General features: G+C 39.6%; 1 protein-coding gene across 3 annotated transcripts; it reads right to left on the reverse strand.

Moving 5' to 3' along the window:
* Positions 1-9720: 9720 nt before the first annotated feature.
* On the reverse strand, positions 9721-25618 carry scamp2 (secretory carrier membrane protein 2). Of its 3 annotated transcripts, XR_013970937.1 has the most exons (10): positions 25455-25618; positions 18967-19044; positions 18626-18691; positions 16966-17077; positions 16276-16404; positions 15865-16024; positions 15279-15380; positions 13855-13972; positions 12101-12233; positions 11513-12014 (listed from the first exon to the last, which is right to left on the reverse strand). XR_013970937.1 is itself a non-coding variant. In XM_080876683.1 (9 exons), exons 1-9 carry the CDS (start codon positions 25509-25511, stop codon positions 11357-11359), a joined length of 972 nt encoding a protein of 323 aa, XP_080732809.1. In that variant the 5' UTR covers positions 25512-25618; the 3' UTR covers positions 9721-11356. The 3 variants fall into 3 exon arrangements, 2 of the variants coding, with proteins under 2 accessions (XP_080732809.1, XP_080732810.1); XM_080876683.1 differs by lacking the exons at positions 11513-12014; positions 12101-12233 and adding an exon at positions 9721-11506; XM_080876684.1 differs by having other exon boundaries at positions 11513-12233.
* Between the last annotated feature and the right edge of the window lie 1286 nt (positions 25619-26904).

Consider the following 26904-nt stretch of genomic DNA (forward strand, 5'->3'; position numbering starts at 1 on the left):
GGAGGGTTTCAACTCAGAGTAGCGCTGAGATATTCACCCGAGTAATGATGGCAAAATAATCAGTCCAGCAGGAAACTGAAAACTCTTCCCTCATTGTGTCTGGGAAACAGTTGTGTTCTTGTTGCTGGGCAAAGCCTACAAAGTTTGTGTGTTTACTGATTTGACTTGACATCACTGCAACAAAGAAGGAAAAAAACAAAAAAAACAAAAACACTATAGTGACACTCCAAGCACAAAAACACACTCGGATGCCTGAAAACACAAACTATTTTCTTTTCTTTTTAACTAAAGACTTCCTGTGCAGATTGTGATCTGCTGACATGCTGATTTATGTCTCTTTATCTGGTAAATGGTGAGTGTTTGTAGGTGTTTAGTGCAGTATTTGGAGCTCCAAGAGAGATTTTGGCCAAACTGCTGCACTATTAAATTCCATTCTGCCTCTTATGAGTCTGCAGTTTTTACAGCAACACTCTGTGGGTAAGGAAAATGCGTAGTGTCCCATGGTGCAATGCTGCAGTAACGGCTTCTGCCTATGGATACTATCCCATCATTGCGTCAAAACACGTCTCTCCTGTTGCTGTTCCATGTTTGCTGCACACTGAATCACGGAAGACACACGGGTAATAAAGCGGATGGACGTCCGTCACTCACCCCGCTCTATCTGCGCTCTGGCGGTGTCCAGCTGGTGCTCGGTGCCGATCTCCCCAATCACTAGCAGCATGTAGTAGCTGCCCCGGTTGAACGGCACCCCTCGCCGGCGTCTCCCCGCGCCTCTGCGGTGCCCTAATCGCCCCTCGCACCCCGGCAGCGGCGCGCTGAAGTCCTCGTCTTCCTCCACCACCGGGAGCGCACCTCGCACGGGGATCTCCATGGCAACAACCCCCGGAGCCGACGCCGGGGCTGACTCCATCGCCATGACAACTACCGGTGTGAACGAGGGGAAGAGCCTGGTAGGGTGGGGGCGGGAGTGGAGGATGAGGATGGAGGACGCTGAGAGGTGAGGAAGGGGAGGGAGGTGAAGACAGGTGATAGCAAACGGGCCAGAAATCCAAAAGAAATTTCCGCCTAAACTTTCAAAATAAGAGCGCTTTCGTGAAAGTGCTGTTTTATACATTTAGCAAGCCGGATCCAATCCGTTATTTTAGTTTTGTTACATTTGTGATGTTTTACTTATAAATCATATAAAATTATATTCAAGGTGCGATATGTGGGTGGGGGGGGGGGGGGGGGGAGAGAAAACAAATCTGAGCTGCTGTCAGTGTAATGTTTATCAATTCTGCAAGTCTCAATTTAATTTTATTTATACAGCACCAAATCACAACAACAGTCGCCTCAAGGCGCTTTGTATTGTAAGGTAGACCCTACAATAATACACAAACTTGAACTATGAACTTGAACTAACGGCAGATGAAAAAGAGCAGATGATTCTCTGCTACAGAGTTACGGTGAAGGAAATAATAATTTGATGATTATGATGATTATGATTATTCTGAATTTTCTCACCCTCAAAGAAAGGAACAGTCTACAATGTTAGATTCATTTTAATAGAGGGAGACAAAGTATCAATAAAAAAATTCACATTAAATATAAGGTATTAACTGATTTGTGTGTCACTGAGTGAAATAAGTATTCCTTCCCCTACAATCCAACCAGAAGTCTGGCTCCCACAGATTGGGTGTGTGCCCATGTGATATACGGTTTACAATCAATTAATCACAGATATACTACACTAAATTGGTTTAAAATCTTGAAGCACCTGCAAGGTCCCACTGTTCAAGCAAGCAGCAGTACAGGTCCATCTTAAATCTACCAGTAAGTGCTAAATGATTCAGTGAAGGCTTGGGAGAAAGTGCTGTGGGGGGAGAAGAAGTATAAATTGAGTTATTTTGCATAAACTAGACCCGCAATGATTGGAGAAGACAAATGCTTAGTGTTGTAAAGGTTCACCTTTCAGCACATTCACTTCACTGGATGCACCTTGTTTCTTTTCCTCACCTTTGATTGGGTGTGGTGCTTTCCCTTAATTGCGCTCACCTGCCACTCGTTATATAAGGACTGCACTCACCTACAGCTCATGCTTTCTTCACTCCCACATGGGGCAGCAGCTGAGGTGAGTTTCTGTATTATTTTGAGTTACTTAAAATCTCACTATTTCCTTTCAGAGATAGCATTCCATGTGTATCTTTCCATTGCTCATTATTCAATAAAATGAAAACCCTGCAAGTGATTGCTGACTGTTCATTCTCATCCTGACCGGATGAGCCCCTGATGGTAACAATCTCCAACCTCCTCTGAACCTTCCTCCAAAACACTTAGTATGACCAAAGCTTCGAGTTACCAAGAAACTTAAAGGATTTAAAGTGTCTAAAAATAGGAGTGAGCCAAAATCCCTCATGAGATGTGTGCAAACCTGGTGGACCAAACATCTCACTGCTGTGCTTGCCAAAAAGGATTTCACCACCAAGTCATATTTTCACTCAGTTACATGCAGTGTTGGTCAAGTTACTTGAAAAAGTAATCAGTAACTAATTACTGATTACTTCCCCAAAAAAGTAATCCTGCTACTCTGATTACTTATTTTCAAAAGTAATTAATTAATTACTTTTTAAAAACTATTTACAACCTGAATAGGTGATAAAGCGATAGATCTTTCAGCCCAATTCTACCATCATACAATGTAATCAAATGGAAAAGTCCCTTTTTAAAACTTGTGTTATTAGTTTTAATCTTTATGCATCAAGCAAAAATTTAATTAAATTTTATATGCAACATTCTCTGACTGGAAGAAATTTGTTTAATATTTAAACCTATTTTCTGCACATTCCAGCACATAAACTAATTTGTGTTTACACTCAGTCTTTCAAATAGATGCAAGTAAAACACAGCAGAAAATAAAGTCAAAGACTCAGCGGTCCTTTTGCTCTATTTTCACCTGTAAAGCAGGAGTTGGGTAGGCGGAGGTTTACCCTGGTGCAGGTGTGCTGCGGTCAGTTGAAGAATCCGCGAGTTTGAGTTTCCCATTACGTCATAGCGCACTTGGTGCTTGCTTGGAAGTTTAGGGGTTTTTTTCGCTGTAAAAAGAAGTTTTCTTCCCACGCACGATGGACGCTAATGTTTTTGTCACTTTTTATGGAATCAAACTCAAAGTAAGGTCAGTACTTCCACGCTTTAAACGCTGCACGCTCATACTCTCTCCCACAATGATATATTATCCATTGTTGATCTGCACACAGCTGTTGTCACAAACGTCGCACTCGCTTACGTTTTGACCCTATGCAACCCGGATCCGATCATGGTATGACGGTGTGAACGGCACAAATCCGATATTTTCAAATCCCATCTGGGTCACTTTCGTATGTGGTAGCTACTGAATCCGAAACATATCCGATGTCTTAGAAAGCGACTGCTGTTTGAACAGTCATGTCGCATTAAATCAGTCTTTTACGTCACTGACACAAGACAGACGCCAATTATCAGCGCCGGAGAAGACATCGCAAACGCTTCCTGGCCAATAAGTGTAGATGTTAGTGAAACTGTTGGGAAGACAACAAACGTGAACATTTTATTTGTACTGTATAATCTGCAGATTCTGACAAATCTGCAACTATCCTTTGAAGCACCGCTCCTCTAAAACAGCAATAAGGATCATTATTAGGTCATCTACATTATTATGTAAATAACAAAACTTAAAGCAAAAATTGGGAAACGTAAAGTCCGAAGTCTTTATATTAAGGGCATCAGTCAAACAATATTGTTTGCTCTGGGTCTAAACAGAGCACGTTGTGTGTGACGTTCTTTTGCGCATGCGGGCCGCTTTGAGCGTTCACACTAGAGCGCGTTTGCTGTCGCAATTTATTTGTAGTGTGAACAAGCAGACAAAAAAAAAAAAAATCTGATTTGATCAAAAAAAAATCGGAATTGAGCATTAACACCTGCAGTGTGAACGTAGCCTAAGGAATGTTGACAACGCAACCCGGGAAGAGAGTTACACCTCAGGAAAGATTTTTATAGCCATATAGATATTACACTAGCTACCAAAGCCCACAGGCTCGTTATTAACAGCAGAGGTGAGGCAGATCAGTTTTACAAATCAAAATTAAGAAAAACTAAAAGCATAGAACTGTAAGATCAGAGAAATTCTTAGGGTAGCAGGGCTGAGACTGCAACACTCTTATTTAAAACACTTTATTAACAAACAGTGATTAAAACAGGCTCGCTACCACAGTGCTACCCTAGTAAAATAACTCAATAAAATAACTAAACAAAACGGTGGAGACAGACCAGTTGAGGAGGCAACCTACAGAGAGGAGCGTCCAAGGGTGCCACCAATTACTCACCCGTGTAGTTCCACTGCAAACCTCACTGTCACTCACATTGCACCATTTAGATTTCAATCTACCCATGCCCGGTGTGTACACTCATGCATCGGGGAGGGGATTCCACCTCACGTGCCTAGCCCCTCAACAAGCGGCCGCACCTCCACTAAAGCAACAAAACAAAGCAATAACTAGTTGAACAAATTAGTAAAAGATGAATAAAACAAAGACACCCTAAGTTACAGTTCTTTATAAAAGATTGATTAAAATGTATAAAACAATTTGGAGTAAAAGACCATAAAACTAGGAGTCAGGTGAGGCCACTCCATAAACGTTTGTAAGATGACAACAAAACAGAATAAAACTAAACAATACAGCAGCAGTATGGCACAATCCTGTAACAAAAGAGGGAAACAGTCGTCAAGGTCCACTCTACTACACACAAACACAACACAAAAGTCCCACTGACCACTATCTAAAGGGCAATACTGAAATGAGCAGCTTTCCTGAGATCTGCAGTGCTTAGCTGCCTAACGCTCTCAGCCACCTTGGATGGGAAAAGACTACCAAGTGCCTCCACATGGTTGTGAAGCACAGCTGTTTCTTATAAGGTTGCTAATTATCAGCTGGGAAGGTGTGGATGTTAGTGCTGCATTTGCGGACATTATGTAAAATCCTACCCCAAAATCTACTTCACTACATTTGTAAGTGTGCAATTTTACAGTCACCAGGGGATCAAACAATTACTTCCCCCGACTGTAAATCATATTGTAGAAGGTAACAGCAAGTATCAAAGATTAAAGATGTCTGTCTTTGTGGCATCAGTCTGTTAGAGAAAGTGCTCTACTGCCTGTCCAGTAAGTGGTGAAGAGGGGGGTCAGGATTATCCCTGATGGATAACAGTTTGTTCACAGCTCCAAATGTTTCCATTTTACAGCCAATCACAGAACCAGCCCTCCCAATCAGTTTTTTCAGTCTTTTGGTGTCACCAGCTTCAATGCTCATCAGACCAGAGCAAAGTGTCCTGTCTGCCACAACAGACTGACAGAAAATTCCCCGCATTTTGATTGAGAAGTTGAAGGATCTCAGCTTTATGAAATAGTGCACTGTGTTGGTTTCTTTGTACTCCTCCTACCCTGCACCTATACATCTAACCACTGCAGAGTATTTGTGTAGGTGGCATGGCCTAGACCCAGAGTTGTACTGGAAGTCTTAGATGAACAACATTGACGATTTCTGTAAATATTTGTAAAGTAAGATGAGCTAATGACAGCCAATCACAAGTATTTGCCCTCAGTGTCAAAGTCACATCCACCACTCACTTTTCATGGACTGATTCTGTATATAGCACTTTTCTACTCTACCTGAGCACTCAAAGCGCTTTATACAACTTACCTCATTCACCCATTCAAAGGGATTGAACGATCAACCTTCTGATTAGAATGTGACCTGCTCTACCTCCTGAGCTACAGCTACCCCATGCTTTCAAAACGCCAAGATGCTAACACCAAAAACACTTAGCTCAGAACTTCATAACACGACTTCACTAACCAGTGGATGTCATGTGACCGTCTTCACTTTTTATACCATCTATGGATGCAGCACTTACAACGGTTACACGTTTAATACAATATCAAAAGCATCGAGTGTGTCGTTCACAACATTGTTGTAGATTTTCTCCGGATAACCCTCTCCCCACCCGACACCATCCTCCAATGGTAGCCTGACTCAGCAGAACACTGTGGCTCAACCAAGCCTCCAAATGCTGACCCAGCCTTCCAGCTCCCCGTACTTCAGTCAGATTGAGCATCCATGAGAAGTATGAAGGTCCAGACTGGCAGCACACAAGTCACAAAGTCCTGGTGTCAGAAAGCACACGTTACCCCCAATGTCATGTATCCATGTGCCAACAGGTCAGAGCTTTTAACTGGCACAAAGGGGACCTTACACAGATGGTTTACGTGTAGCATGTTTATGCCCACATGTCTCCTCTTACACTGTATGAATGTTCAATTAGGTTTGTTTTTTGTTTTTTTGTTTGTTTTCTTTGTTTTGTCGTGGGGTTGTTTTTTTGGAGGGGGGGGGGGGGGGGTTAAAAGCAAAACTCTAGGCTCTAGGCAAGTGAGAGTTATAGAAGTAAAGCTTGATCAGACTGCTCTTAACATCAGTCAGGCACTAATTCTGCCTCCCAGTCTTAACTCTGGATTCAGATGGTGTCTAGTAGAATGGATGCAGTGCAGAGGACTTATTCAAATGATCTGCAGAAAATTCAAGTTTCTTCAGACTTTAAATGTCTTTAGCACACAGTGAGGACAAACTGATGAAAACACAAAAAGAACACAGCATTAAAATAGGCTTCCTTCCTTCCTTCCTTCCTTCCTTCCTTCCTGCTCACACAAATGATCCTCATTCAGCTTTTTCCTGGTTGACCTTGAGCTTGGCACATTTTGGAGCGTAGTGGAGGGAATCTCAGCATAAACTGTCAGCACCACACTGAGAGGATAACACGAAGGTTTGCATCAACTACTGGCTTTTGTCTCCCTCTACCTACAAACAACATAATACCTGGCAGGAGCTGGTGGTGAAGGACTGAACATATATGACTGTTTATGCATTTACATCTTTTTTGCTTTTGCTCAATAAGCATCTTTCGATGCCAGTGTTAAAAATAAAAGCAGCACTTGCGCTTCATCATGTTTGGTAAGGTTACTGGATATTACAGTTAGCTGTCTGTAATATCCAGTAACTTTACAGGAGCTCCAGTCAAAAAAGGCAGAAATAAACTGTGTGTAGCATCCCACCCTGTGTGGATACCTCACCACAGGCTTTTGCTGCAAGTCTCTCTGACAGTGAGTCAGCACTTCTAACCACACAGCACCTAACCACAGCCATGCTTCCCTCTAGTGGTAAAACTACAGTCTTTTGTCTCACCACACTTTAGCAGATGATGTAATCCATGTGCAGTTGTATTATGTCAAGGCTGACTCACCTGAATGTACAGTGCTGGCTCTTTTTATAAACTGGAAAGCATTTCTTGGTGTATTTGTTTTTCTCCTCCGATGGAGGAGGAGGAGAAATGCGTCTTTCTTTAAATAAATTGACGATTATTTTATTGACACTGACTTGCTGCTATTCACTTGGGGATCCGATATTCTGATCTGGTCAGTACTTCAGAGAAGTAGCAGAGAAGAACATTTTGATGCACAGTTAAGATTAAAGCAGCTAACGTATAGCAGGGCTCTACCTCGCCATCTTTTGGACAAACTGTGTTTAAAAGCCATTGTTGTCAAACTGATGCTGAAACTCTGCATCTCTGTGACACAGCTGATTACTTTTTTATTCTACACACATCAACCTCAACCCCAGAGAACTTTTTAAAACTGGCAGAATTTATATGTGACTCAAATGTTGTGAAACAAGTTGTGAAAAATATCAATTAAGAAGCCTTAAAAGTGCTTTTAGTTAACTGTAAGTACATATATTTTAATAGTTGTGCAAATATTTTTTCTACCTTGGCTGAATTGACTCTTTTCATTGAGAGTACACTGGAATAGCTGCAGGATGTGCACAGCAGTTCCTAGTGGATTACTGTTTCCTTCTGCAGCTTTCACCTTGCGCTGCAGACGTTGATAAAGAGAATCTCTGTCTCCACCTTTAATAACATTAACAGTGCCTGTCTGCTCGGGCAGCCATGCTGTCTGGTCCCGTTGTCGATGGCTTTATTTGATGGAAAGTAGTTTCAGCTATTTTGAGCTCCAGATGGAGGCTGGAGAAAGCACACAGACAGGCAGGCAGATGGTCAAAGGAGAGCGGTCATGGTCTTAGCGCAGACTCTCCACAGACTGTCTGGATCACTGCAGACCCAACCTGGTCACGTAGGTCTCCCTCTCCATCCACCGAGGAGGGGGATCTATTAAAGACCACTGTTGTCTACAGTATGTTGCATTTAGTTAAATGTGCTTGCTAATTAAGATTTTAATTTAAATAATCTTATATCGATTCATTAATTCCTGAAATCAATTTTTAAATATAAAAGTATTTTTCCGAGTATGAAAGAGGTAGCCACCCAGGAGTGAAGTAACCTGGCTGCACATGAACCATCATGGCTACTCCACTGAAGGCGCCACCAAGCCTTCACTGTCTCCAGTGAAAAGCTGGACAAAAGCAAAGGCATATGGAAGATGTGCAAAATGGAGCTGAAATACTGTGGAAATACCACAAATCTCAGAAGTAAATAAAAAGCTAAATAAAAAGTGCATTATTGTAACTGCTTTAGGATCTGTTCTTAATTTAAAAATTAATATATTTAATTTACAAGCTTTAAAGGGTTCTTTCTACAGCACATTTCCGAGATAAATGATCATAATTATAATATTTCTGGCTGAGTTAAAATTGAATTGAGTCGAATAAAATTGTGAAAGAGAACTGAATTGGTTGTAGAAATCTGTGACAATACCCAGCCATGCTCTGAGGCATGAATGTGAACATGAGTGGTCATTTGCCTCTATGTGATGGTCCTGTGATTGACTGGTGACCTCTCCAAGGTGTACCCTGCCTCTCACCTTATCTCAGCTGCTGTTGGACAACTCAGTAAACAATTTGAGAAATGGATGGATGCCGGTAACACCTCAGAACTCTGATTAAAGCATCCGATGTGATATCCCTGCAGCTCTAGTTCACTCATTGCCCCTCAGCCATAAAAGGCTAATGGGTTATTGGCATGGACACCCAAGTTTGTGAATGCGATAACTTGAGAATCAGACAATGTAGGAGTTCCAAATTGATGCCATAGGTTTAGCCACGGACATCTCCGATAAGTCTGAATCTGTGACCTCAACCTCAAAGTCAAGGTCAGAGGTCAAGCTTTCAGAAAATCTTCTGAATGAGATTGAGAATGAGTTTTCATATCAAAGGTGCATCTACTAGGAGGCTGAGGGGTAGCACTGGTGTCCACAATACAGATAAATTTCTGTTACATATTGTAGCAACTAAGCATCAATATATCAACTTTCTTCCCCCAAATTTTTGATTTGCAACACTAAGCAAAACATTATCTTTGTTCTATCATACTAGTTCAAATTGTTACCCAATTTAAAGGTATGTGACATTTATGGATTAAAATACTTAAGCTTTAATAATATTCAAACTCATATTGATGCAGTACCATTGTCTTCACGTCACTGGTATTATGTCTCCTTTGATCATGTCAGATGTTGGGCTAATGCTAATGTGAACCGATTACTTTTTAGATAACATGTACTTTATTGCGTCCAGATGCAGGAAATTCTTTTGTTCATATCCACCATCCACCCTCCGTACACGTCCAAACCTTCTCAACTGTGTCTCCATATTGCTCAATCGCTAATGTTCTGTAAAACTAAAAAAAGGAAAGTAAGGAAAACAGTTTTAAATTAAAGCAAAGAAATTTTAATAGACGCTAAAATACAAAATCCAGATCTGCATTCAGAAATGTGTGAATTTAAAACCATATTTACTATACATGTGTAAATAAGCTCAAACCTCCAATCAGACTGTTATGCGGTGCAGGAACGTCATAAAAAAACATTCAAATTTGCACTTGTCATTTAGGAACATGTTACATCCAAGCTGATGCTTTGAAACAGTACAATCAATAAACACGCACACACACATGTTTTTTAATACATGAAATCAGGTAGAAAATATACACCAGCACACAAATAATTTAGAGCTCAGTGGACAAGTTACAGGAATACAAGGAAGATGTTCCACTATTTCCAAGAAGAAATGAAAATACCGCAGCTGTTTACTGAAACTGGATGTGTTCTGAGGAGGATGAAATGTATCATATTCACACTGCTTTGGCATACATCTAATCAGATACATATCTGATTTCTCAGAAATCAGAATACCCGACTTACTTTCTGATTGTTGTTAAATATTCACACTGTTTAAAAAAATCATTGCAAATTTTCTAACATTTCTCCTGCATTAAATGTTAGTAAATTTAAAAAAAATACTCTAGCTTGGATGGACTCAGTCCATTAAAGAATCTATATGAAATATTGATCTACTTATTTTAATCAGAAAAATGTTCCATTTTTATATTCAGTACTCGTTTGGTTTCCTTAGAAACATCTCTTAAACAAGGTAGTGAGAAGACATAGCTGAAGCTGCTAAAAAATAAGAAAAAAATGAATGTGATCCTGATAACATTTGTAAATATTACCAGTTCAGCAAGAATATTCGGCTGGAGAAAAACAAACAAACAAAAAAAAAAGGACATCAGAACCTCAGTCTGCCGAATTAGATTAAAAAAAAAAAATCTGAGTACAAGCATGAAATGATGTGGAGCGATGTGGTTTCCTCTGTGGATGCACTTGGTTATGTAGAAATCATGAGCTAACTACCAAGATCATCTTACTCCAGGTTTAAGTCATTTTGTGCAATAACATCCAAAGAATATCCAAAACTTTAAGGCCACACAGATTACAATTAGCACGATCTGTCAGATCCATTTCTTCCTCATTAGACTGAAAACGTGCAGCAAACAAAAGCAAAGAGATATGCTTCCAGGACAAAATACATGTCAATCAATGACAAACACTTCATCTTATTTATATTACAGGATATTCCATCAGTGTGGAGGACCGCAAGCTCACTGCACCCACATGAAATGTAAAATATTTATATTTTATGTACAAGAAATGCTGAAATAGCACTGAGTCAACTTCATGCTTTACACTCCAGTTTGCACTTTCCCTCCACTGCTTGCTTTTTTGTTTGTTTGTTTTTTTTAAAAACACCCACTTCAGACGATATAACTCTGCATAGCACACACTGAAAGTGACAAGCAAAAGGAGATACAGGGAAATGCTGATGGTGAAGGAGCTTAACCTGGCTCAGGGTCTGTACATTATGAGGTCAAATTCTTATTTCCAGAAATCTGGCCGATGGCTTCAAAAGGCTCATTTGTTCAGCTTTAGTTTAATTAATTATCCAGACCTGATAATGTACAGACATTGACCTGCTAAACAAGCTCAGTTTAGCTAAATCTACCATTAGTTGTTTGCCTGGAAGGCTCCCTGGGCAGCAGAGGAAGCTGTTCCAGCAGCAGCAGTTTGGAAGGTTTTACTGGTGAAGACGCCCTGAGAGAACTCCTGCTGCGCCTTCTGGAAACTGGCCCCAGTACGTCGGTACATGCTGTGGACCTGAGGAGGAAGAAATTGTGAGAAAATTGCTGTTTAAACAGGTAGGTCATCCCTGTATGGGAGGAGACACCAAACGAGCTACAGTGGGGCAAAAAAGTATTTAGTCAGCCACCGATTGTGCAAGTTCCCCCACTTAAAATGATGACAGAGGTCAGTAATTTGCACCAGAGGTACACTTCAACTGTGAGAGACAGAATGTGAAAAAAAAAATCCATGAATCCACATGGTAGGATTTGTAAAGAATTTATTCGTAAATTAGGGTGGAAAATAAGTATTTGGTCACCTCAAACAAGGAAAATCTCTGGCTCTCACAGACCTGTAACGTCTTCTGTAAGAAGCTTTTCTGTCCCCCACTCATTACCTGTATGAATGGCACCTGTTTGAACTCATCATCTGTATAAAAGACACCTGTCCACAGCCTCAAACAGTCAGACTCCAAACTCCGCCATGGCCAAGACCAAAGAGCTTTCGAAGGACACCAGGAAAAGTATTGTAGACCTGCACCAGACTGGGAAGAGTGAATCTACAATAGGCAAGCAGCTTGGTGTGAAAAAATCAACTGTGGGAGCAATCATCAGAAAATGGAAGACATACAAGACCACTGATAATCTCCCTCGATCTGGGGCTCCACGCAAGATGTCATCCCGTGGGGTCAAAATGATCATGAGAACGGTGAGCAAAGATCCCAGAACCACACGGGGGGACCTGGTGAATGACCTGCAGAGAGCTGGGACCAAAGTAACAAAGGTCACCATCAGTAACACACTACAACGGCAGGGAATCAAATCCCGCAGTGCCAGACGTGTCCCGCTGCTGAAGCCAGTGCATGTCCAGGCCTGTCTGAAGTTTGCCAGAGAGCACATGGATGATACAGCAGAGGGTTGGGAGAATGTCATGTGGTCAGATGAAACCAAAGTAGAACTTTTTGGTATAAACTCAACTTGTCGTGTTTGGAGGACGAAGAATACTGAGTTGCATCCCAAGAACACCATACCTACTGTGAAGCATGGGGGTGGAAACATCATGCTATGGGGCTGTTTTTCTGCCAAGGGGACAGGACGACTGATCCGTGTTAAGGACAGAATGAATGGGGCCATGTATCGTGAGATTTTGAGCCAAAACCTCCTTCCATCAGTGAGAACTTTGAAGATGAAACGAGGCTGGGTCTTCCAACATGACAATGATCCAAAACACACCGCCCGGGCAACAAAGGAGTGGCTCCGTAAGAAGCATTTGAAAGTCCTGGAGTGGCCTAGCCAGTCTCCAGACCTCAACCCCATAGAAAATCTGTGGCGGGAGTTGAAAGTCCGTGTTGCTCGGCGACAGCCCCAAAACATCGCTGCTCTCGAGAAGATCTGCATGGAGGAATGGGCCAAAATACCAGCTACTGTGTGTGCAAACCTGGTAAAGACCTATAGTAAACGTTTGACCTCTGTTATTGCCAACAAAGGTTATGTTACAAAGTATTGAGTTGTATTTTTGTTATTGACCAAATACTTATTTTCCACCCTGATTTACGAATAAATTCTTTACAAATCCTACCATGTGGATTCATGGATTTTTTTTTCACATTCTGTCTCTCACAGTTGAAGTGTACCTCTGGTACAAATTACTGACCTCTGTCATCATTTTAGGTGGGGGAACTTGCACAATCGGTGGCTGACTAAATACTTTTTTGCCCCACTGTACCTCTGCTGGAAAATAAATCCCGCTTCGGCCTGGTACTGCATGAGGTCTCTTCCTACTAAAAATCATCAAGTACGGCTCATAGGGGATCAACTGATTTTGGCTTCTCTCTAACATAAAGCAATTTGCAATGACAATTTTGATCTGGTGCTACAAAAATGAAGTGGAATTATTATTTTATTTCTAAATTGAATTTAGCAGGCAGCACAACAAGAGGGTTCCTGGTTCAAACATGCTGGCCAGATGGGTTTCTCTCTGGATACACTGGTTTCTTCCCACAGACTAGAGATAAGCATGTCGTATTTCTAAAAATGCCTTAGATGTGAGTGTGAATGACGGTCTTTCTCTCTGTGTTAGCCTTGTGACACAATGGTGACCTGTCCAGGATCTACCTTGCTTCTTGCCCTATTAGAAGCATAGGGCTGGGATAGGCTCCTGAACTGGACACACATGTAAGAATGAATGAATGGCTGGAATTCCATTTCATTGTGATTGGTGCACTTGAAGGATTTGCACTGGTGTTAACCAAAAATCAACCATAACATTACACAGACATCTAGCAACTGTTGATTAGTGAGTCAACAAGTAAAATAACCAGAGATAAAAACTGTGTTCTGAAGAAAATTAAGAAAAAAAGAAAAGAAAAGTGAGGCAACTCTTACCATCTTGAGCAGAATGACAGACATCACAGCGCACAAAGTGAAGAGGATGGCCACTATGATCATGATGATTCCCACTGCACGGTGTTCACTGATGATAGTGAATGCAGAGAGCCAACCACTGCAACAAACAGCAGAGTTTTAGGTGATCTTATGAACAGCATCAGTGAAACTTAAAATTGTATTCAACAGAAGGAAACATACAACATACAGCGTACAACACATGTACGCTGCTATATTCGATTTGAGGAGAAGAGAAGAATGTGTTTTGGAAGCAGCCGGACAAAAACAAATGCCAACCACTGGTTAAATAATTAACGTGAAATAAATGAACATCACTGCCCTCATTTTCTGTTGCTCTTATTCTTCTTTTTACCTTTAAAACTCTGTTTGACTTTAATACATTTATAATTAATTTGATCGTAATATTAAGAAGTTAAAAAAATAGGAAAAACAACAACAACAAACAAACACAAAGTAAAAAACAGCAGGTTAGTATTTAAAATGGATCACTGGTTAAAGAGCAGAGGTTATGACACCGTATTCTGATGCAGTTTAAGCTGAAACACATTTAGATTGGGAAAAGAGAACAAAGAAATGGTGGGGTAACAGACTGCAAGCAGCAGAAACTTACAGAGTTACCCGCAGACAGAGAGGCAGCAGGCTAGAGGCTGAAGAATGGAAAGTTTCTGTCGTGAGAGATGAAAGATTGCAGAAAATGAAGGAAAGAGAGAGGACGGCAGCTGACAGGCCAAATGACCGGTAATAGTTCTGATTATTTAACGCAACAAATCACAAGCACACAAAACACTTTGTCAGTCAGGGGGACACGATCACAACGTGAATACTCCCGCGAAACCAGTTATTTTATTATCTATTCATAAGCTCTTATGAGATTCATACATACTATGAATTAATATTAATATAAACATAATTATTATGTCAAAATTATATGTTAAATTATAACATTTGTTCGAACTTGAACTTAAAATATACTTATTGCAATTTCTGGTGTTTAAAAATAGTTTTTTAAACTTCTAAATTTCACTAAAGCCGCCAACAGAATATGAAATAACTGTTACGACTTTATATCCAAAATGTCTGTGGTTTGTGATGAAGATGCACAAACTGAAATTGAAATAGGACTCTGATTTACTTTCATGCAATGCATATATCTACCATAACATGCTGGACTAATATAAGCTTTATTTATAGAGATATGTAATTAAATACAGATTAGAGTTTAAAAAAAATAATTTGAAATTTGCAGAGGGTAATAAAAAAAAAGCTATCCTATTATATCCTTAACATATTATTTCAAGTATATGCTTAAAAACCATAAACGTAATGCCCACATATTTACTTTTGAAGAAGCCATCTGGAAAACTAAAGTTTTTATTGAAAAATAGGACATACATGACACTCACCTGTTGCCCCAGTGAGGTATGCCTATTGACTGGATGATGAAGATTACCACTTGGCAAAAAAACACAAAGAAGAACAAGAAGAAGCTGAAGGAGCTGTCAGTCCTGAAAAAAAGAGGAAAAAACCATCCATTAAACTTTCAGACTTAGAAAACACATTTATATCAGGAGTACAGTTATATGAATGTAAGTGACATGTGCAAGTGCAAATCTTTACCATGGCAACGCTGTAATATAAATGTAATGTGTGAAATACACACTGTGACAGCACAAAAATTACAAGGGAAAGCGAATACATCTGGCGCAGAAGCATTATCGTTGTTACAAAAAGTATCAAAGTTATCAGACATTTTTCTTTTTGTTCACAGCAGTTGATCGAAACTTAAAAATAAACTCACAGGGTTTTTTGTTAAATTTATACACAATACATTTGGGAACAAACATTTCAAAAGCTAATGCATTAATGTACACGTCTGTAAAATCCAGATGAAAAAATGCCTTTTAAGCAGAGTTCTTAAAAAACACACATCACTGTCCACACACGGGGTCAAATGATGCATACAGTACCTTTCATGATGGGGGGACTCACCTGAAGGCCTTGTAGACGGGTCGGTACCAGCAGAGGAAGGAGCAGGGAGCAAAGAGGATGAGCCAGAGAATGGAGAGACCAAAGTCCACACCATTGCTTGAAGCCGTGGTGAAGAAAGCCAAACATGCCAGCAGGTTGAGGAACAGAGTCACACAGTTGACTGAGGACGACAGTAGAGAGAGTCAGTGATTGTATTCTAGTCAGAATTTCAGTATCATGTATGTATACAGCAAAGAAGAACAAAAACTAAACAGTACTGGCTGGAGTGTTTTTCCCATCACACCAACCGGTGTTGTTAAGAAGTGATTTTAGGGTACATTTTTACACCGATTCAGAGCTTCAAACCTTCCTGAAAGGTTTTTACTTCTCAGACTTCCAATGTCCGCCCCCCTAAAAATGTAATGTGCTTACACATCCAGAGGTAGTACATCATCTTGCAGACTCTCTGGCACTCTGGGGGGATTTCCTCTGAGAAGTCCTGGTAAAAACATGGTTTGATGGGGAAGAACTTTGGAAGTGGAGGCCAGTTGTTCTCTTTACCTGTCGAGTCAAGAGATAACATCAGCATGGCAAACTATAAATACAAGACAGCAGATATATCATGAGCACGAATAGAGTTTAACAAAAAGCAACCGGTGGTTATTTTTAAAATACTGACACATTCATCTGAGTCATTTACGCAAGTGTGTGGGAGTCAATGTACAGCAGCATTCCTACCTAAGCAGGCTGGATAATGTCACTGCTGTGCCTCTGGAACATAACTGCACTGTTTACATAAACCTATCTAAGCATCTGCTTTTTAAACTAAACTAAAAACTTATCACCGCAAGTTTACATCAGCAGATGCAGCACATGAAGACACATTTCACCAAACATTCAGTCATTCACCAGAGTTGATAATTAACAGATAATGATCTTCATATTATTGTTATAGCTCTTTGCAGACCTATTGATATGAATATCAGAGCCAAAAAAAAAAAAAAAAAAAAGCCAGTGAGTGCAAGGATGTAGTTTTATATTTGTCTTTGGTACATAATGCCCACGTTGCAAATCATTGTCTGTTATCAGGGCGCTGTGCTGAGGAGTTTTGTTTTTAATGACCTGTCAGGCCTCTGCTCTGTAGCTCATGCTCTCTGCGGTCCAGCTCGGCAGCTTTCCTCTCCAGCTCTTCCTGCTGCCTCAGCAGGTTGGCCTGAGCTGCAGCAGCAGTTACCTGAAAAAGGAGGAAACGCTTCACTCAACCACCACATTAGATGCACAGAAAATTACCTAAGCCACTGTCAGGAGACTCCGATTTCATGCAAATAGCAAGGAAACGGTGCAGAAATGATTCACTTCACATATAAGCTTTCTAGTTTCAGTTTTTAACACCCAAGACAGCAATCAGTCGCTGTGAGCCACTTCAATAAACACTCTGAATTGCATCTGTTTTCACAGGCATCTAAAAGGGTGTACTTGACTTTTAAATGACATATTACAGGAAATACATATTCATGGTTATCATATCTGATCTCTGACTTGCCAGGAAGAGGTAGGATGCAGGTGATCTGTTTTGCTATTCATGAATATTTATAGGACAGAACAAAGAGCTTCATTATAATAATGTGTAAAGTGAGTAGATGTTTGTGTAGCAACCACACATCCTGACGTAAGGACCATACTGAGAGTCTGAAGGGACAGATTGCCCTTTAGACACATCCAGTTATTTTAGAATTCTAAAATGAGCCACGTGTTGCTAAAAAATGCAATTTCTAAACATTTTAGAACGTCTTTGTGCTGAATCCGTGTACCTGCTCTCATTTACTGTCTTAGCTGTTTGGTGGTTATTGAAATTTTGTGATTTTTCACCTGAGATTCTGGCATTTCGGGCAAAATAAATTTATATTAAAAAAACGATTCACAATTTTAATGAATCGATTTCACGTTATCCAAGCCAGAATCGATTTTAATCGATAAATCGATTATAAAAACCCACCCCTAATTAAAAGCTCAGTTTTGTGATCTTTTTGGCAAAATAAGGTTTGGACATTTAGTTCGATGTAGCAACTAAATGGCTTTGAGTAAAAGAAACGGCTACAGCATCTGTGTGAAAAAATAACTGTTAATTAAACAGGCAGGATAAGTAGAATTGGAACTTAAGAAAATACTCTTTCTTAGTGGTTTCCAAACTTTTAGTACCCAGAGCACAGCAGAGGGCAAGACAAAATGCACACCTCCATTCACACTGTCACTAAATAACATCCAATTGTCATCGTAGTTATTATGAGTTCTTCTAAATGTGCTGCAGTAGGAATATGTGATTAAGAGCCCATCTGTGATATCTAGACCTAGGATAAGAACTGAAATTTTTTAAATGTATTTATTGAATTTCAATAAATGGTCTTGCTCATCTTGGCTTAGATGTAGTGGTCTTCTACAGTAGGTTTGAGTTGCTCTCAAAAATGTTTTACTACCAGATGTATTTTTAGCTTGCTTTGCACAATGTTAGCATTAGCCAACCTCTCCTGACAGACTGGGGCCGTCTTACAGCTTCAGTAAACTGCAACTGAGTCTTATTCTGCTCTTTGTTGTCAATCAGGGCTTCGATGTATCTCAATCTCATAATTCCCACCATCCATCAACTGAAAAAACAGAGTGAGGTCACATAATTGTGCAATAATAATGCTAGATTGTTATAAAATCTCACCCACACCTGCTCATTCACCTTCATAAAAATATTTTTTTTAATCAGAGAAGTGGTGGGTTTGGTATAAATTCTCACCTGTGGACTGGGCTCTGTAGATGGCTGTAGCACAGCAGGAGATGTGGTGTGAGCTGCTAGTCCATCCTAAAAAACAACAATAAGCAAATAAAAGATTCAAATGCAACCAGTAAAAGAGAAGGAATACCAGGAAAACAAGGCTAAGAAGATAAAGGGAATGGCGACATAAGCAGGCCAAGACCAAAAAATTGAAATGGTGAACTGAAAGATGGTGAGAAAAAACAAAAGATACAATATTTTGACAGGAAAACGAAATAATGAGGAAATGTGCAGATAAGACACCATCAAAGGGTTTCAAAACCAACAAAATGAGTAGAAAATGTAGCTTCCAGATGTCTTACACTGGGTTGAGCAGAGAAAGGGTTGTACTGGTCAACTGGTTCGATGTTGGATTTTGTCACCTGAGTGACAGAGGGATCCTGGAAAAACAATAAAAATAATAATAAAAACACGTGCGCATCTTTATCAACTTATAATAATGAGTTACCTGAAAATCTACAAATACATTTTGATCCAATTTCTGTCTATGATGACAGCTTGGAAGTATTTCTTATCTTTGAGCTAAAAGCTGCAGAAATAAGTGTAGGTGCTATGCAGTAATGAAAAAGAGGCCTCTTGTACCAGGTTTGGTGAGCTGCTATTAGAGGTAAGTGCATTTACATGGCTTAACTGACATGGCTTAACTGAACAGTTTTGCAAGAATATAAATAAATATAAAATAAAATAAATATATATTTATAAATATAAATAAATAAAGAATATCAAGTTTATTTAGACTTAAAATCTACAAAGAAGAAATTCATTTAGTGCTGTTCATTTTCTCTCCAGAAGAACTCTTTGTTATAAGCTTTACCATTTCCTGAAACACTGAAAGCAACCCTCAAAAAGAAAAAAGCCGAGATTATGAAATCTCGTATCATGCTTTGCCAAAGTCATAAAGTAAAGTACAATAACATCCAGCAATAACCTCTGAGGTTCCTGGTAATATTACCCCTGGAGAAGCACTGGTAATCATTAAATGACTCTAGTGAGCTCACTATTGATTTAACCACTCTATAATATGAGAAGGCACTGCTTATTTTGACACGTCTGAGAAAAGAAAGTCAGGACCTGATAAATTCCATCAATGCAGTTCAGTACATTTTACACACATGCACGCAATTATAGATTTCTCTCAAAGCCTTTTAAGACCTTTTGGAGACCTTTTAAAGGCTTAAAAACATTATATTCACATACAGTTTTCTTTCTCCAATAAACCTTTTTATTAAGGAATTAAAACTGTAAAGCACAACCTAAATCTAAAATAAAAAACTAGAAAGCATGTTTTGACATCTGCACTGGATGATGACACTATTTTGGCAGCTTGTGGCATCCCAACACATGACCAAAAATTTTAATGATGCACTTTATATTGGCATGCAAAAACAAATATGAGGGGGGTAAAAAGGTACCAGGAAATTTTTATTCACACCAAAACTACAACAGTAACTGTGAATTCCTGCCATACATGACGCCACTTCAGCCCAACAGGGTCTCTGGAGCCTCCTGTGATGTACCGGTAACACGCATGTGTCGTGATGTAATTCAACAAGGGTCTGTCCTATTTGAAAGGAAGACGGTAAGATTTCTAGGATGTGCCAACAGCTTAATTGCAAATTGTCCTTTTGTATTTGTATTTAAGTGGTTGTCAGTCAATATCGGTAAGGACAACCAAAGAGACCCTGCAAAGAAAAATTACAGTCTCAATTAAACTTACACAAATATTTTATTGTTCTCCATCTTCCTGACACAGCTTCAGCTTCTGTTTAACTTAATTGCTACCACTTGTCCCAGTTACACCTGACACAATTATTTCTGATTTTTTTCTCCTCTCCAATCTATAGCCGCCGACGACGATGAGATTCTCTGATCCAGTACCTAAATTTTTAGACACACCTTTACACTCAGCAGTTCGCTCAGAATAAAGGCTCAAATTCAGCCCAGCTACAAATACCAGCTTTGAAAAAAAAAATCCAGGTCTTAAAATGGGACACAGCTCAAGATGTGTCGGGGGTGGGGCCCGTAGGCTCAGTCTGGAAAACTTGGCCTAGTTGTTCAGCAGCAGTAGTCAGAGTCTGAATCAGAGATGTCTTCAGGTAGATTGGAGAGATTTTTTTTCCTCCAAAAGGTTCAATAACTATAACCTACATAACCAGTGAAGGGGCTATCACAAAACTGAGTTAGCAGGTTTGTATTCTTTTCCTGTGTCCTAGTCAGAAGAGGTTCATGGTTTCTTTACAGAGGATGAACAGAAACTCCATACTGTCTGCTCCATGGCCATGTCTTGAGCAGACACACCACACGACATAGGCTGAACCAGCTTGTTTCTGATGGTGGTGCAACCTCTGGCCTGCTCTTCACGTCTTTCAGTAGGGAAAGTATCTGAGCCTTGATTTCTATGAATATCCCTTTGATATCTGGATTCTTCAGAGGGCTGGGCAGTGGAGTCAAACACTCCTTGTATTTGGAGCCCTAGTCAGTTCTTTTCTTCGTGAAGTCTAGCAGCAGCGAATTAGTTGACAGCTGACAATGGAAATAATGGCTTCCTAAGGCTCAGTTTGTTAAGCCCTCTGGGACTGAAAATTGAAGCAGCTGAACAAGTTCCAAAAACTGCAGTTCTTCTGATGGCCACTTGAGGTTTACTCAAAATGTGAGTTACAGTGGAAGGATATGCATATTTGATTTGGCACAGATTATTACATATTGTGTTTGCAACCCTCCCAATGACCTTTGTCTACTTCAGGTCTCGATTTCAGCAACATACCAACATGGCAGCAGCCACAACAGCAATATTTAAAATTCAGAAAGCAGAGGGTTATGCAACAGTAGCTATAACCACTGTCATATACATATATGAAATAAACAATTTACTGATAGGGTGTGGTGGTTGCTACTATGTTGTAAAATGTAACTTGTGCATATGTAGACTCATACCTTGTCCTCATTAAAACATTCCTTATAAAAGGTTTGAATGTAACTCAACAACCTGTGATGTTCTGGAAGAACCTGAAACTATGCTGTAAATTACTCTGACAAGATCTCAGAGATAATCCCAGACTGGCACATACAAAGAAACATCTAAACACATATATATACACACCAATATCTAATATTTACACTAGAACATATTGTAACAACTAAGCTTTTATTTGGAAATGATGGTGTACAATGCAGTCCTGAGAAATGCTGCATCTGCAAGTTTGTGTGAACTCGGTGGGTGATCAAAAACAAAAACTATGACACAGTAACAACTTCCAGAATCACTTCAATAATCTGGGACAAATCAGTCCTTCCTTTAAAAGGTTGACAGAACGAGTACTTCACATGACTACGTGACACGTCACTCACCAACAGTGTGATAAGAGCTCGCCTGCTTGTTAATATGTGCTTGTGACACACCTGTAAACATTCCCAGACGGCAACATAGAGACGTCTGAGTGACATGATCAACAGCTAGCAATATAAAGGGAAAAGGGTGAATGGAATTAACCTCTAAACCCAACTTAAATGACCCATGATACATTTTACGAAACAACTCCTTGTTGCCTGCAAAGATATTCAAAGGCTCTCGTTCAAAACGTCTACCTAATTGCACAGGTAAAAAAAACATATGCTTAGTAAACAGCGAGGAGTGGCTTATTATACATCCTTTAGAGAGACAAACCGACAGCAGTGAATAAAGTAACTGATGACAGCAAACTTACACAGTCTCTGAAATGAAAACCGAGCTGGGACAAGCCTCAAACAAGAGGACAGCATCTTCAAAACAATAGACAGACATACAAAGATGCAGTTTTCCATATATGCCGATATATGGAAAACTGCATAAAGTATATAGATGACATGTAAACATGGCATATTTTAATACAAAAATAATACAGTGACTTTAACGTCTCTGTACAAGGAAACCGGACATGCTCTCATAACTGCTGATTCCCTAGGTGTGGCCATTTCAAAACAGCAGCTGGATACTACTACATTTTACATTAGATACCACAGCCATGGGGTGCAGGTTTAGCTCACTGGGTGAACAGGTGACCAAAAGCAGTATGGCATGGGTCCGTCTCCAACCCGCGACCTTTTGCTGCATGTATTCCCCTTTCTCTACCTGCTTTCCTAACCATAGGAAAGTGACACACCTGTAAACATTCCCACCCGTAAACATCTTCACTGCATCTGTCCAGCAAAGGCCCAAAAATAATAATTTAGATACCACAGTGCTACAAATGATAGAAGCACATGCTCAGAAAGGCCTACAGGGGGAAAAAGCAGCATAGTGCAGTCTGCAGTCCACAAACATGCACATTTTAACATTTTTAATATTCTTTCAAAGGTTGGTAACATGTTAAATATTTAATGTGACCACAGACAGCGAGCTTTTATGAATAGAACTGCTTTTCAGAGTACATATTATACTCCAGCTGCTACTAGGGTATTTATCCAGTCCACCCACCAAACAAACAGAAGTCTCCACTGACGTCACACCTATTGAACACTTGAGATAACAAAAGTTCCATTCTGCAATACTGTAAAAGCATAATGCCACTTAAATCTTACACAGAATAGTACCCACAGGTCATTGGTTTTGATTTGGAGTGTGATAAGAGCAATTTACTGTTAAATATGTCACACTAAATGTGAGGCCTGGTTGAACCTTGGACTCTGAATGCTCCTATAAACTGTTGCTCTCTCTGCAATAAGATGGATTTCTTAACATTTGGTAGAACTGAAAAACCCTAACAACAGCACGTGTGTGTTAACAGATGCAAACACCCACTTATCTATGCGGTTATTCAAATCTGACATCATGATCAAGCCATTGTGATTAATCTGCTAAGTTTCTATTCACCTTTTATGTTGCATTTTATCTAATTCTACATTTTCAAGAATGGCCACTGTTACTAAAATGTTACACTTCATTTCAAAAACTGTTAAATAAGGAGAGTTATGACAGGTTTAATTTTGTTTTTTTTACTTTATGAATTTCATATTGCATAATAAGAAGGAAAGATGGAAAACATAAACAGGTTCTTTACTACTGCAGAAACTAGGCTAACATATCTAGCTCATGTCCTAGAGAAAAAAAAGAAAACTTGTGGAGTGTGAGATAATTCCTGACAGACTTCAAAGGTTTCCGTGAAAGAGAAAGAGAAAACCTGATATAAAAGGACTGTTTCCCTGCATGTACATACACATGTACAATAAATCATGCATTCTTATATATACACATATATATGGATAAAAAATAACAAGCAAAAGATGATGGTTAACATTTTTAAATTGGTGCTCTTCCATTGTTGGGTTTGAAACTTCTGTGTGTTAAATACTGTGTTAAAGGAGTATGAGACACAGTGACAAAAACTAGGTTTTTAAAGAGTAACTTACATTAGGGATTAATCAATGTCAGAGTCTCCCTAACTGCTGCTGCCTCTGTGTCAGCCATTTATTTCATTTTCATCCTTTTTCTTGGCTGGCATAATATTAAATCACAGACTGGTGCATTTAAAGGGGTTGTCTACTCTTACTGAGTACTCAAAGCACTTAAAGACTAAAAGCCACATCTTCCTTTTCACACACATATTCACATTGTACTTTATTCTACTTGTCTTTTTCTATGACTTCTGTTACTTTCTTTCATTTTCAATTTCAGATGAGGACTAGGCAATAATGGAGGTAAAATTGCCCAAGGACACTTTTCCATGCAGACTGAAGCAGCCAGGGGTCAAACCACTTCCTTTATGAATGGCAAATAATTCTAGCTCCTGAGTGTACTACAAAGTACAATTAATGGGTCAGTGAGCTTGTCAAACCTAACGTGACAGTTTCTTGTGTCTCAAAAGTGGCTCTCTTCATAACTGGCCAAATTACCTTGGTAACTTAGACTGAACACATAGCCTTGTCCGGAGCAGTAACCACCACTGTGATCCCCATTACCTCAGACTAGGGTTTTAGGTTTTGTCAAGCCTGCTAACACTAAGAAAACCTGGCTGTGTTTACAGTATACCCCTCAAAGCTTCAACACGTCTTTGTGAAAAAGCCAATAGAAACATTAATGACCAAATGTGAAATTCTGGGCTTGTTTCAGTTATTAACCCATTTTAGTGCAAGGGAACAAAAGAAAATCTATAAAGATATAGCAACTAAACACTCTTACTCTCACTATTTCTGAACATTTATCCAGAGAAAAATGTATGGGAACATGAGGATAAGAACATTCCCAGTAGGCTTTCCTACTATAAATCTGTTCATATAACTAAATATTATTTCAGTGCATATAAAGAAAGACCTTAGTTTGTCGCTCGCCCTTTTTAATATTTTAAAGTGAAGGGAGGACGTTCCTATTTCCACAAACAACTGGCCTACTATTAGACATCCTGTGTGCTAGAAGCTCTTTGTAGAGAGAAAACCAACAGTTTCGATAAACGTCACATTACAAACCACCAGAACTATCACAAATCACGTCTAAGACATTAGAAATACACACAATAATGTACATTATCTTCCGAAGGAAGCAGAAAATAGGTACTGTGGCTTAAAAAATATATCTGACACACATTTCAAGTTTAACTTCCTGCAACTAAACTCACAGGATATGCAGCCGTTTTACAAGCCACGTGATTGGTTAAAAAACTGTCAGTCACACTTCCTGCCAAATGGTTGCAATCCTCAAAGACGTAGGTTCCCGCCCCGACATCCACCCAACAAGTTTCCTGGCGTGCTGGCTACCGTTTAACTGCCGCCGTTTGATATGTCACCGACTGCGCCTTATAATCTCAGTCCTCGTACTTACATTGAAAGGGTTTTCGCTGGCAGTATCTGCGAACGGGTTGGTATCAAATTCCGACATTTTGAAAATGTTGCGAGGTGTTCTTTTTGTCTTCTCTGAAGGTGGAGTTAACAACAAACTCTTCCCTATCGCTTCTGGTGCCTGTCCTACCACTTCCTCGAATAAAGTTTAAAGCGCATGCGCACTGAGCCAGTTGGACGATGACGTGTGCGTCAAATGATGCGCAGGTAATCAAAGCGCGCCACCTGCAACCCCTCTCGGCGCCGTTTGAGATTAAAAGCAAATTCCAGTTGTTATGTCTTATCATTTTTATTATTATTATTTATTTTCTTTACCTACATGTTAACCTTGTTTCTATCTTACTTCACTATATTGTGCAATTGTTAACCAGAATCAGAATACTTCATTGATCCCTAGGGGAAATTATGTTGGTTACAGTGCTCCAGTACAAACAGTAACAAAAATAGACAAAACAAGAAGTAAGAAATAGCACAATATATACATACATATAAGTCACTTACGACTAAATATCTGAATAAGAAAGAAGAGCATGTGCAAAAAGGATGTAGCTATTGCAGTATACAGTGTGTTAGGTGGATGAGTTGTACAGGGAGATGGCCACAGACAGGAATGATTTCCTGTGTCGTTCAGTGGTGCTTTTTGGTAATCTCAGTCTCTCACTGAACGTGCTCCTGTGGCTAGCCAGCATGTCATGGAGTGGGTGGGAGGAATTATCCAACATTGTCTTTATCTTGGACAACATTCGCCTCTCCGTCACCACCTTAAGAGAGTCCACCTCCATCCCCACAACATTGCTGGCCTTGCAGATCGGTGTATTGAGTCTGTTGGCATCAGCAGCCCTCAACCTGCTGCCCCAGCATGCAACAGTGTAGAGGATAGCTCTGGCCACAACAGACTTGGAGAAAATCCTGAGCATTGCATTGAGCATAACGATGTTGATATGAGTCCATGGCTTATATTGTAGATGTTATTTGAGTTTTTGTTATTAAAACCCCCCACAATCTTATTTACCCAACAAACTGATTACTAAACTAATAATGACAACAACAACAACAACAACAATAATAATAATAAAGTATTAATAAACTATTTGTGAATCCTGTGGATGCCTCTGCATTTCTTCCTTTGCTAAATCCATGAATCTTCTCTGAGGTCTTCCTCTTTTTCGCATCCTTCTTTAGTTACAGTTTGCACATCACCCTTGTTCTTGAAAATTCATATCAGTGCACTTCACCTCCTTTCTTCAGGCATCCTCTCATTCTCCAAGATTGTGTCAACCAATCTGGTCAGTAAGACAACATCTCCATACCTCCACAGGTATGTCATTTGGACCAACCACATTTCCACTCGTAGTTCGTTTCATAGCTGGCTCATTAAATTTTCTGAAAAATGTGTAATGTATTTATAGAAAAAATATATATAAGAGAAGACT

The sequence above is a fragment of the Rhamphochromis sp. 'chilingali' genome (assembly GCF_963969265.1).
Source record: "Rhamphochromis sp. 'chilingali' genome assembly, chromosome: 2".
Classification (NCBI taxonomy): Eukaryota; Metazoa; Chordata; class Actinopteri; order Cichliformes; family Cichlidae; genus Rhamphochromis; species Rhamphochromis sp. 'chilingali'.